Raw genomic sequence first — 12,939 nt, forward strand, 5'->3', positions numbered from 1 at the left:
CCAGATATTTGGTGTCTATGCTTAACCAAAGAACGAATAGGACAAAGTTACCACCTGCAGGATTCTGACTCTCAGTCCTAGGTGAAACAGAAAAGGAATATGAAGTTGGATAAGGCCAAATTTATTGATATGATATGATAAGCAAAAATTCTGCATTTAATGTCACAGCTCAGAGAGTTAGAACAGACTCTAATGGTTTGTTAGGTTGGCTGAAACATGGACCAAAAGGAGGCCTACAGTAAGAAAAGTAGAAATGCCAGATTGCCTGGATTTAATGTAGAGGAAGGAATTCAGAGTCTTAAGGTGATTGGGATATTAGCGTGAATTTCCGGCCCCTACAGATAAACCTCAGTTCAGATCTTTAGGATTTTTGAACAAAATTCATCCAATTTCTACAGATGACTATTTCTTTTTTGAGAAGCAGCTTTTGCCTTGCTGTTGGACCGTAGTAGAGATTCTTTGACCATTGACCATCAAGTTAACATGTGACCTGAGTTGTCCATCATTAAGTAGATGTTATTTGATCCAGGAAGCACTAAAGTTGGGTGTGCACAGTAGTACTCCACTATCAAACGTATGTGGTATATACTTGATTGGGCCTAAGAAGGCACAAGTAAGTTATATGAAGTGTTACAAAAAGCCTTTTCTCTCCTAGACCTCCTATGGCCTCATGAGTAACCTATGATTACTTGAGAGAAAGAGGATGAAAAGACTTAGGCCTGATTTACAAACCATTCTACATCATAGACCAGGTACAACCCTAAAGTGGAAAGCAATAGCTCCCTCCTGGGATATTCTTAAAGGACAGTGGTGAAGAGAAATTCTTCCAGTGGATAGAATTTTAAGTAGTGCACCTGGTTGTTCACTTTCTTTGAAAGAAGAAATGGCCATATGTGCAATTATATAGAATTCATAGGCTGTGGCCAATGGTTTGGCTGGATAATTAGGGATTAGAAGGAACATAATTGGAAAATTGGTTACAAGGAAGTTTGAGGAAGAGATATGTTAACAGACCTCTCTGAATGGGGGAAAAAATGAAGATATTTGTGTCCTTGTAAGTGCTTACCAAAGAATGCCCTTAGCAAAGGATAGTTTCAATTATCAAGTGGATAGGATGACCCATTTTATGGATGCCACTCAGCCTTATTCCTCAGACACCCTTGTCACCACCCAATGTGCCCATGAACAAAGTGGCTTATGGTGATAAAGATAGAATTTATGCATGGACTTAGCAACATGGTCTTCCATTTACCAAGGTCAACCAGACTATGGCCATTACTGAGTCCCTGATATGAACCATTCCCCAGGGTCAGTCAGGTAGCTGGTGGGAAGCTGATTACATTGGACTCCTTCCAGTGTAGAAAGGGCAGTGTTTTGTTCTTACTGGACTAGATAGTTATTCCAAATATGGATTTGCCTTCCTTGTATACAATGCTTCTGCCAAAACTACCATCCACACACTTACAGAATGCCTTATCCACCATAATAGTATTATGAACAGCATTGCTTCTGATCAAGAAACTCACTTCACAGTAAAAGAAGTGTGACAATGGGCCCATGCTCATGAAATTCTAGGCTTATCATGCTCCCTACCATCCTGCAACAGCTAGCTCACTAAAATGCTGGATTCATTTGAGACTCATTTACATCACCAGCAGCTAGTAATACCTTGCAGGGTTGGGGTCAGGTTCTCCAGAACCTTATATATGCTCTCCATCAGTGTCCAATATATGATATTGTTTCTCCCGTAGCCAGAATTCACAGCTCTAGGAATCAAGTAGTGGAAATGGAAGTGGCACCACTCACTATTACCTCTAGCTATACATTAGCAAAATTTTTGCTTCCTGTTCCCCAAACCTATGCTCTACTGACCTGGAGATCTTAGTTCCAAAGGGAGGGATGCCTCCACCAGAAGACAGCAATGATTCCATTGAACTAGAATTTATGACTTCCACCTGACAGTTTTGGTCTCTTCACACCTTTAAATCAATACACAAAGAAAGGAGTCACTGTGCTGGCTAAGGTGATTGATCTTGATCACCAAGGGGAAATCAGACTACTATTCTACAATAGAAGTAAGAAAAAGTATATCTGGAACACATACAGAAGTATTCCAGGAGACCCCTTAGGATGTCACTTACTATTCCCATGCTCTAAGATTAATGTACAACTACAACAGTATAGTTTAGGCAGGACTACTAATGGCTTATTTTATGCATCGATTTGACTGGGCCATGGGTTGCCTAGATATTTGGTTAAACAATATTCTGGGTATATCAAATGAAGGTGCTTTCAGATGATATAAACATTAGAATTGGTAGACTGAGTAAAGTAGCTTGCCTTCCTTAACATGGATAGCCTTCATCCAATCAGTTTGATTGCATGATTAGAACAGAAAAGTTGAACCTCCCAGTAAGAGGGGACCCATCCTGCCTGACTGCTTGAGCTGAAGCATTGGTCTTTTCCAGCTTTTGGACTCAGACTAAAACATCAGCTCTTCTTGAGTATTGACCCTGCTGGCTTTCGGACTCTACCATCAATTCTCCTCAATCTCAGGCCTTCGATGTCAGACTGGAAGTATACATCTACTCTCCTGGATGTTCAGCTTACTGATTGCAGATCGTGGGATATCTTGGCTTCCATAGTCATGTAGGCCAATTCCTTGTTTTTATCATATATCACTCTTGTGTAAATAAAAAGGAAAATATAAATAAAGAAATTTGGCTAAGGTATTCAGAACATTCTGAATTTCTTTTAGAATCAAATTCATTGATTTGGTATTTTTCCACAAAACATTCTTTTCAATGTCATACAGTACTTCTTAAAGGACTTTATCATTGTATCCAGGGTGGTTAGTTCAAGTTGATGGCACTCACTGAACATATTTTCATGCTGATTCTTTTATAATATTTCCAAAAATATCAAATAAAACAAGTATGCCATGTTTACTATCTGACTGATGATAATTTTAAGACAAAATTGGTTGAAAGACACATTCCGACATCAAAGATGTTAAAATGTGAAAAAAACATGCATTTTAGAATTGCTGAAATTTGTACAGTGCTCAATAAATACACTATCACTGAATTAATTATGATGGGATGATGATAAAGATGATGAATATTAGCTGAGAAGTTGTGTCCTTGTGCCTGATAAAGTGTGTGTTTATGTATCAGGAATATATGCCTGATAGTTGGTGCATTTATGGGGGCTTAAAGACCTATGAAAAATAAACATGAAAACCAGTCATCTGAGGTGTTACTTGATAAAAATTTTATTAATTTGAGTCTTCTCTCTCTTCTTTTTAGTAAGGCTGGCTAACGGTTTATCTATCTTATTAATTCTTTCAAAGAACCAACTCCTGGTTCTGTTGATCTGTTCCACAGTTCTTCTGGTCTCGATTTCATTGAGTTCTGCTCGAATCTTTATTAACTCTCTTCTTCTGCTGGGTGTAGGATCTATTTGCTGTTTTTTCTCTAGCTCCTTTATGTGTAAGGTTAGCTTTTGTATTTGAGTTCTTTCCAGTTTTTGAATGGATGCTTGTATTGCGATGTATTTCCCCCTCAGGACTGCTTTTGCTGCATCCCAAAGATTTTGAACGATTGTATCTTCATTCTCATTAGTTTCCATGAATCTTTTTAATTCTTCCTCAATTTCCTGGTTGACCCTTTCATCTTTTAGCAGGATGGTCCTTAACCTCCACGTGTTTGAGGTCCTTCCAAACTTCTTGTTGTGATTTTGTTCTAATTTCAAGGCATTATGGTCTGAGAATACACAGGGGACGATCCCAATCTTTTGGTATCGGTTCAGACCCGATTTGTGACCCAGTATGTGGTCTATTCTGGAGAAAGTTCCATATGCACTTGAGAAGAATGTGTATTCAGTTGAGTTTGGATGTAAAGTTCTGTAGATATCTGTGAAATCCATCTGGTCCAGTGTATCATTTAAAGCTCTCGTTTCTTTGGAGATGTTGTGCTTAGAAGACCTATAGAGTATAGAAAGAGCTAGATTGAAGTCACCAAGTATATGTGTATTATTATCTAAGTATTTCTTCACTTTGGTTATTAATTGGTTTATATATTTGGCAGCTCCCACATTCGGGGAATATATATTGAGGATTGTTAAGTCCTCTTGTTGGATAGATCCTTTAAGTATGATATAGTGTCCCTCTTCATCTCTCACTACAGTTTTCGGGGTAAATTTTAGTTTATCTGATATAAGGATGGCTACCCCTGCTTTCTTTTGAGGACCATTTGAATGGTAAATAGTTCTCCAACCTTTTATTTTCAGGCTGTAGGTGTCCTTCTGTCTAAAATGAGTCTCTTGTAGACAGCAAATAGATGGGTCCTGCTTTTTTATCCAATCTGAAACCCTGCGCCTTTTGATGGGGTCATTAAGCCCGTTCACGTTCAGAGTTACTATTGAGAGATATGAGCTTAGTGTCACCATGATATCTATTCAGTCCTTGTTTTTGTGGATTGTTCCACTGAACTTCTTAAAGGGTAATTTTAAGAGTCCCCCTTAAAATTTCTTGCAAAGCTGGTTTGGAGGTCACATATTCTTTCAGTTCCTGCCTGTCTTGGAAGCTCTTTATCTCTCCTTCCATTTTGAATGAGAGCCTTGCTGGATAAAGTATTCTTGGTTGCGTGTTCTTTTCATTTAGGACCCTGAATATATCCTGCCAGCTCTTTCTGGCCTGCCAGGTCTCTGTGGAGAGGTCTGCTGTTACCCTAATACTCCTCCCCATAAAAGTCACTCTCTTTCACCATACACAAAGATAAACTCAAAATGGATGAAAGTTTTAAAAAGTAAAAAAAAAAAAAAAAAAAAAAAACCAAAATGGATGAAAGATCTAAATGTGAGACAAGATTCCATCAAAATCCTAGAGGAGAACACAGGCAACACCCTTTTTGAACTCGGCCACAGTAACTTCTTGCAAGATATATCCACGAAGGCAAAAGAAACAAAAGCAAAAATGAACTATTGGGACTTCATCAAGATAAGAAGCTTTTGCACAGCAAAGGATACAGTCAACAAAACTAAAAGACAACCTAGAGAATGGGAGAAGATATTTGCAAATGACGTATCAGATAAAGGGCTAGTTTCCAAGATCTATAAAGAACTCATCAAACTCAACACCAAAGAAACAAACAATCAAATCATGAAATGGGCAAAAGACATGAAGAGAAATCTCACAGAGGAAGACATAGACATGGCCAACATGCACATGAGAAAATGCTCTGCATCACTTGCCATCAGGGAAATACAAATCAAAACCACAATGAGATGCCACATCACCCAGTGAGAATGGGGGAAATTAACAAGGCAGGAAACCACAAATGTTGAAGAGGATGTGGAGAAAAGGGAACCCTCTTACACTGTTGGTGGGAATGTGAACTGGTGCAGCCACTCTGGAAAACTGTGTGGAGGTTCCTCAAAGAGTTATTCCTCAAAGAGTTAAAAATAGACCTGCCCTACGACCCAGCAATTGCACTGTTGGGGACTTACCCCAAAGATACAGATGCAATGAAACGCCAGGACACCTGCACCCCGATGTTTCTAGCAGCAATGGCCACTATAGCCAAACTGTGGAAGGAGCCTCGGTATCCATCGAAAGATGAATGGATAAAGAAGATGTGGTTTATGTATACAATGGAATATTACTCAGCCATTAGAAATGACAAATACCCACTATTTGCTTCAACGTGGATGGAACTGGAGGGTATTATGCTGAGTGAAGTAAGTCAATTGGAGAAGGACAAACATTATATGTTCTCATTCATTTGGGGAATATAAATAATAGTGAAAGGGAATGTAAGGGAAGGGAGAAGAAATGTGTGGGAAATATCAGAAAGGGAGACAGAACATAAAGACTGCTAACTCTGGGAAACGAACTAGGGGTGGTAGAAGGGGAGGAGGGCGGGGGGTAGGGGTGAATGGGTAACGGGCACGGGGGGGGCACTTGACAGGATAAGCACTGGGTGTTATTCTGTATGTTGGTAAATTGAACACCAATAAAAAATAAATTTATTAAAAAAAATTTAGTTTCACACCAGAGAGTGAACAACCTTTCAGAGTATTAACAGTGTCTGTTTCTAAAGCTTGCTGTTCTGATGTCATGCAAGGTAAGCATTTCACGCTTAGCACTAACACTGAGAGCAGGAGCTTATTATCACAGTTTTTCAGTTGTTTGTGGTGAAATTCTTATGGTTAAAATTACTCAGGGAAAAAAATAAATTTTCTAATTTTAGAATTACAGTATTTCAGGCTTCCCTCCCTCTGGATATCTGCTTTTATTTACACTGTACATTTACCTATTCTTTTTCTTTATACTCCCCACATTGAAAAATAACTAAATTCTTCTAAAAATAAAAGCAGACCGAAATGGAGTGCCTGAACCATCAAGATGAAAGCCATTTAGATCTATTCACTTTTCAGCAGCTGGTTAGCATTCTTGTACAAATATTTTGTATTTATTTTGAAGCTTGTTCAGTTAATATCATTGTTCTTCTATTTCCTACATATGATGTACTTGTGCCAGTGAAGCTGAATCATGCATTTTCCAGATGGCAAATCTTTCTGAAGAAAGTATTGTGGTGGCAGACCTGGCCAGCGGACTCCACCAATTCTTCCTTATGCAGTTCCACAGGGAATAAATTAGATTAGGCATGGCCTTCAGGAATGCAGTCAAGGTCAAATTTCTCCTTTAATTCTGCAAAAACAACAGTTCTGAAGAGAAGGAGTACATTGCATAAATTCTGAGCTACTTTTCATTGGAAGTTTTCAAATTATCTAGAGAATCTGATGTGGCTTACAGCAATCCAGAAGCAAGCTCTAATTTTTATTTTGTTTCAAAATTTCTAGCAGGTTCCTAAGTGGTTGTATTGGAAGTACATCATCTTTATTTATTTCAAACCATTATTCCTAGCTTGGGATCCCTTTTGTTATTTGCTAGCCCAGAAATCAGGTTATGAATGTTTATAAGGTAGCTGGAACTTCTTGAATCATCACAAGAATTCAAAAATGAAAAGATTTAATTTCCCCCTTAGATTCCCTACAATCTTCACATCTGATTATTTAAGATTATTTTGTTCTATGAGGAAGAGTAACACGGGAGCCAAAACCATACTTCTGAATAATTCCTGGCAGGTAGACAGCTCCAATTCATGAATATGTAACATCCCAAAGGAGAATTGCAGGCCTGCTGCTTCATTCATTCATAGATTCATTCATCCATGGATTCATTCATTCATTTGGAGAAAGAACTTAATTTGGTAGACCATGAGGATGCAAAGACAAACATACCACAGTTTTTGATTCCAAAGAATTTACCCTCTAATAGGAGAAGAAAGATATGAAAATAAGGAAGAGCAATGAAATATTTTAGATACTGTAAAAGGAGAAATAGGATGTCTAGGGGTGTGATAAGGAGAATAGCCAGTTCTTCTTGGGTAGTCATAAAAAGCTGAAAAATGAGCTGTTGTCTTAAAAAATGAGTCAGTTTCCCAATCACCTAATCTAGGAAATACATCCCAAACTAAGTTGAGGGTATGGGTAAGAGTGAGGGTGGGCAGTAGAGGATTTGAGCAAATGCCGAAACCCGTATTTCCTTACATGTTCCCAGAACTATAAACATTTCATCTGACTAATGATAATGAGAGAATGCAGATTTATCCTAAAATAAGGGTAGATGATGAAGTATCTTATTTGCCTTTCTAAGACATTTTCTGTTGGAAGTCTGGAGGGTTTGTTGTTTGGAATTTATAATGCACACAAAACCGGGGTTAGGTTCCCAGTCTCCTCAACAAAAGGCTAATTTTTTAAATCATTAAGACAACTGAAGTATAGTGAGAACAACACTATATCATGCTTAATTCCTGAGAACAGAGAATAAGTAATTTAGGTGTAAGGGAAGGAAAAATGGAACTTTACTATCTTTTTCAACTATCTTGCAATTTATTTCTTTCTTTGCAAATTGGTCACCACTGAAGCCCTAAATTCCTCTATTCCTATTCCTCCCTAAACCTTGACCATGGAATTTCTGATTCAGCCATTCCTTTCCCAGGCATAGGATAGACCCTTTTTAAAATGTCCCATAGATGCCCATTCACCTTGCTTTTTACAGAGCCCTAAAACAGCCCATTCTGGGACTCTATGGATGCTTGCTGAAGGACACCCTACATAGTGCCACACCACTTGTACTCCAGAATTACTTTCTCTATAAACTCCCATTCCCTGAATGCAATCTGATTTTAGTTCCTAGCAAAAAATCAATCTGAGGGGATCCCTGGGTGGCTCAGTGGTTTAGCGCCTGCCTTCGGCCCAGGGCATGATCTTGGAGTCCCAGGATCGAATCCCACATCAGGCTCCCTGCATGGAGCCTACTTCTCCCTCTGCCTCTCTCTCTCTCTCTCTCTCTCTCTCTCTCTCTCTCTCTCTCCCCCCTGTGTCTCTCATGAATAAATAAAATCTTTTTAAAAAAATCAATCTGTTCTAGTTTCTCTAACACACTCTACATGTCCCCAAAGTATTTGTTTTTATAACTCAAATAAACTGGTGGAATTTGAAGCAATTATCAACTTGAGGGAATATATTCAGGCTTTAGGACAAAACACATGTATGAAATGGTGAGCTGGCACCCATCAGGCCAGCTGGTTGTGCCTTGGAAACCACCAGTATGAATTCCCTAAAAGTGTTGCAGCTTTTCAAAGCTTATATTCATCTAGCAGCTAGAACCTTCAAATTCTCTAAAAGTTTGAAGTATTTTCCACAAAATCATCTTCGGCAGCAACAGTAGAAGCTGAAGAGTAATTTAAAAAGCAATGAGGAAGGACAGGATAAGGAAGGAAGAAGTTATAGTAGTCTTCTCATCAATAAAGATACAATCTGTCCCCAAAAGAAATAATAGTAATTGTTATCACATTTACACATTCTAGAACATAACACTGGAGATTATTGTGATCCATTGAGAATATAGGAAATTGTGCATTCATCTAAGTATTCATTTTTGTGTTTAACATTTTTCCTGCTTATTTTTTAAGTGTTCATTTACTACATTATGGTATAAACTCTGAGATGCAAGTGAAGATTTTCATCAAGTTTTAAAAGGCTAAATTTCAGTGTGATTTCTTTTAAAACATGATTTCTATTTCTTGCAAATATTGCTTATTGTGTTATACTGTGACATTTTACATAAATTTTAAAAATCTAATTTTTGTTTCTAAATAAAAAATTCCTAAAAAGTTATAATAATATTTGCATCCAATAAATCATTCTAAAAGTCATTTTAATGCTTCATTTTAAAGCCACATGGTAAATTTTAAAGTTATAATCTATATTCTAAAAATCAGATGATTGAGGAGTGCCTAGGTGGCTCAGTCGGTTAAGTGTTTTCAGGTTATGTCATGACCTCAGGGTCCTGGAATGGAACCCCTCATAGTATCCCTGCTCAGCAGGGAGTCTGCTCCTCCCTCTCCCTCTGCCTCTCCTCCCTGCTCATGCTCCCTCTCACTCTCTCAGACAAATAAATAAAATCTTTTAAAAAATAAATGTAATAAATAAATATCAGATGATTGAATATAAGAGGTCTAAAAATGAATGCCCAAGACAGCCATTTGCTCAGAGAGCTAAAATAATTTTGCAAATGAAAAATTATTTAGCACATATATTAAATATCTACTATATAGATTATTTGCCTACAATAAGTGCTCATTTCATTTTATTTTTAAGTGAAAAATAAGTATATTTTCAGGTCTTTCATAATGTACCTTATAAATTTGCTGTTTCCTTCCTTTTCTTTATCAGAGAGGCCTATGTTGGCTATAGGTAAAAATATGACTTTCTAATCTAACTCTTTATTCTAATATCTATGATTCTAGGATGACAAATGATGTTATTTTTTGTAATTCAAGGCTTCACAGATTTATACATAATATATGACCTTTCTTCCACTACCCATACCTGAGTTCTGTCCTTGACTTTTTATTTTTTAAAGATTTTTAAAATTTATGAGAGACACAGAAAGAGAGAGAGAGAGAGAGAGAGAGAGAGAAAGAGAGGCAGAGACACAGGCAGAGGGAGAAGCAGGCTCCATGAAGGGAGTCCAATGTGGGACTCGATCCAGGAACTTCAGGATCAGGCCTTGGGCCAGAGGCAGGCCCTAAACCACTGAGCCACCTAGGCATCCCCTGTCCTTGACTTTTTAAATTCTTATTCATCCAACAGACATATGCAGAGGGTCCAATGTAATACCAAACTTATAGGTAATAGATGGGTGGTATCTGTGCCTTTTTACAATTAATCTTTTACTCCTTAGACTCCCGCTCTGAGTCTAGGCTTCCTACTTGCCATTCCCTACTCTGTGTTTTTCTGAGCAGATTGTTCAGAGCATGAAAAGGCTGCTTGATATTTCTTTTATGATTTCTGAGAAACATATTTTTCAGACTTGCCAAGAACACTAGAGCTTCTGTTGACAAATAAACAAATGTTGTACAACAAATTAAAAAGCAGGTGGGAGGGCCTGTCCTCTATATTGGTTTCAGAAAACAAACAACCCCAAACTCAAGCAGAAGTTTTTTGTTATAAATAATGCATCTAAAAAAAAATTTTTTTTAAATAAATAAATAAATCACGTATCTAGCCCCAACATGCTATCAGTGTGGAAGCATTATAACAGCATGGGTGGAAGAATTAAAAAGCATTATTAGATTCACAAATAATTTCAACTAAAATTGGACATGCTACCCAAAGCAATCTTTGGATCTGTTGCAATTCCTATCAATATATCAATGGTGGCCTCCTCTTGCGCTCTCCTGTGAATGGAGGGTGGCGTCTGCTGAGGGGGATGCAAAGAACCGCTACCGGCGCAGGGAAAGTCTCCCCGCCTGCCCCGCTTCTTCTCCCCGCCAGTACTCGAGCTCGCCAGCATGTCTGTGGTGCCAACAATGGTTCGCAAACCTGCTGGCCCCGGGGCAGGGGGGTGGGGGGTGGGGTGGGAGGAGGTCAACCAGTTGGGCAACAAGTACATCCAGCAGACCCTCCTTTTTTTTTTTTTTGAAACATCACTATACAGATATATTTATCATTATTAGGTACACAGTTTATAAAAGAATAAAAATCTTCTTGAGAGCATAAGACAATAGAACCAAAGACAGGTGCCATTATATAAATGGAATGAGTGAACAAAAGACTAGGGTTTTCAAGCACATTTATATTACACAGTTCTGAAACTACTGACTCTTTGAAACTGTAGAATCGATAGAGGATAGTTTGGAGACTTATAAGGCAATTTTACACGTGATATTTATGTGTGGAGAGAAGACTTAATTGTACAAAACTATCCTGTTTTAATGTACATGACTTAATAGTAGAGTCAGTATTCTGTTTAAAGGCTGACATGTATATTCTAAATTTTAAAAACATGTCCAGATAAATATATAAATTTTACCTAGAACACCTTTTCTGATGATGCACATTTACTTATATTTAATAGCTAACAACTTATTAAAAGTGAAGCCAACATTATGATCACTATGTTCCTTGAATATAAACAGGTTTGAACTACTTGACAAAATTTAACTTTCTTAGTAACTCCCTCTGCTGAGATTGACAAGGCAACTCCTGCTATAATGTGAACATCAGTGAAAGAGCTTACTGCCATGAATACTTAGGTACTTGGCAACTCCTAAGAGACAAAGCCACAACAAGCAAACGAAAACCCCAGAACAATAAAAGCCCCATTACTGATCGTTGCTTTATTTCTCTTGTGCTGTTCTCTGAGTCTCTGAGTACATCGGGTATAGGGCTGTGTTAGGACCCACACCCTGGAACGCACCATCAACCTGTACCCTCTTACCAATTATACTTTTGGTACAAAAGAGCCCCTCTATGAGAAGGACAGCTCTGTTGCAGCCAGATTTCAGCGCATGAGGGAGGAATTTGATAAAATTGGAATGAGAAGAACTGTAGAAGGGGTTCTGATTGTACATGAGCACCAGCTACCACATGTGTTACTGCTACAACTGGGAACAACTTTCTTCAAATTACCTGGTGGTGAGCTTAACCCAGGAGAAGATGAAGTTGAAGGACTAAAACGCTTAATGACTGAGATACTGGGTCGTCAAGATGGAGTCCTGCAAGACTGGGTCATTGATGACTGCATTGGTAACTGGTGGAGACCAAACTTTGAACATCCTCAGTATCCATACATTCCTGCACATATTACAAAACCTAAGGAACATAAGAAGTTGTTTTTGGTTCAACTTCAAGAGAAAGCCTTGTTTGCAGTCCCTAAAAATTACAAGCTTGTAGCTGCACCGTTGTTTGAATTGTATGACAATGCCCCAGGATATGGACCCATCATTTCTAGTCTCCCTCAGCTTCTGAGCAGGTTCAATTTTATATACAACTGAATTCCTGCACAGTGGAGAAGAAAAAGAAGCCGTCTCTGTGAGCACAGCTATACACAGTGTAGAATAAACCTGGTAGAAAAGTTCTTTTGGTTTTTATCTATTTCCCAATCCCTAAATTGCTACCTACTTTCTGTTATTTGAATAGTAAAGTTAATATGAAGAACTAGATAGTGGTGTAAACAAATGTGATAATGTTTAATTTACTTTTGGTTCTACTCTTACTTTTTTGTACAACATTAAAGAATATGAACTTCTTTCTAATTGTATTTTTTTTCCACATTAAACTTGTAAAATTCTTACAGGTGAGGACTGTTTTTTTCTCCCCCTCCCACTTCTAGACTGGTGGTATTAAGAGACAATGGCAGGTTTAGGGCAGTCAAGTATTTGGGACCCTTGTTTTGATGCCATTTTTGGGGATTATACTCCAACAAGACTGGGTTCTAGGCTATTGTGATTGAGGAACTTCTCTTACTTTTGGGAATTAGATTTGCTTAATGGAGTCCCAAGGTGCAACTCCTGAACCAAATAA

At 38.0% G+C, this 12,939-nt stretch overlaps 1 protein-coding gene across 1 annotated transcript; it reads left to right on the forward strand.

Moving 5' to 3' along the window:
- Positions 1 to 216: 216 nt before the first annotated feature.
- LOC112658302 (cleavage and polyadenylation specificity factor subunit 5-like) lies at positions 217 to 12,637 on the forward strand. The gene is made up of 2 exons (XM_025444393.3): positions 217 to 303; positions 11,802 to 12,637. Exons 1-2 carry the CDS (start codon positions 217 to 219, stop codon positions 12,408 to 12,410), a joined length of 696 nt encoding a protein of 231 aa, XP_025300178.3. The 3' UTR covers positions 12,411 to 12,637.
- Positions 12,638 to 12,939: the final 302 nt, after the last annotated feature.

Source organism: Canis lupus, chromosome 12 (assembly GCF_003254725.2).
Source record: "Canis lupus dingo isolate Sandy chromosome 12, ASM325472v2, whole genome shotgun sequence".
NCBI lineage: Eukaryota > Metazoa > Chordata > Mammalia > Carnivora > Canidae > Canis > Canis lupus.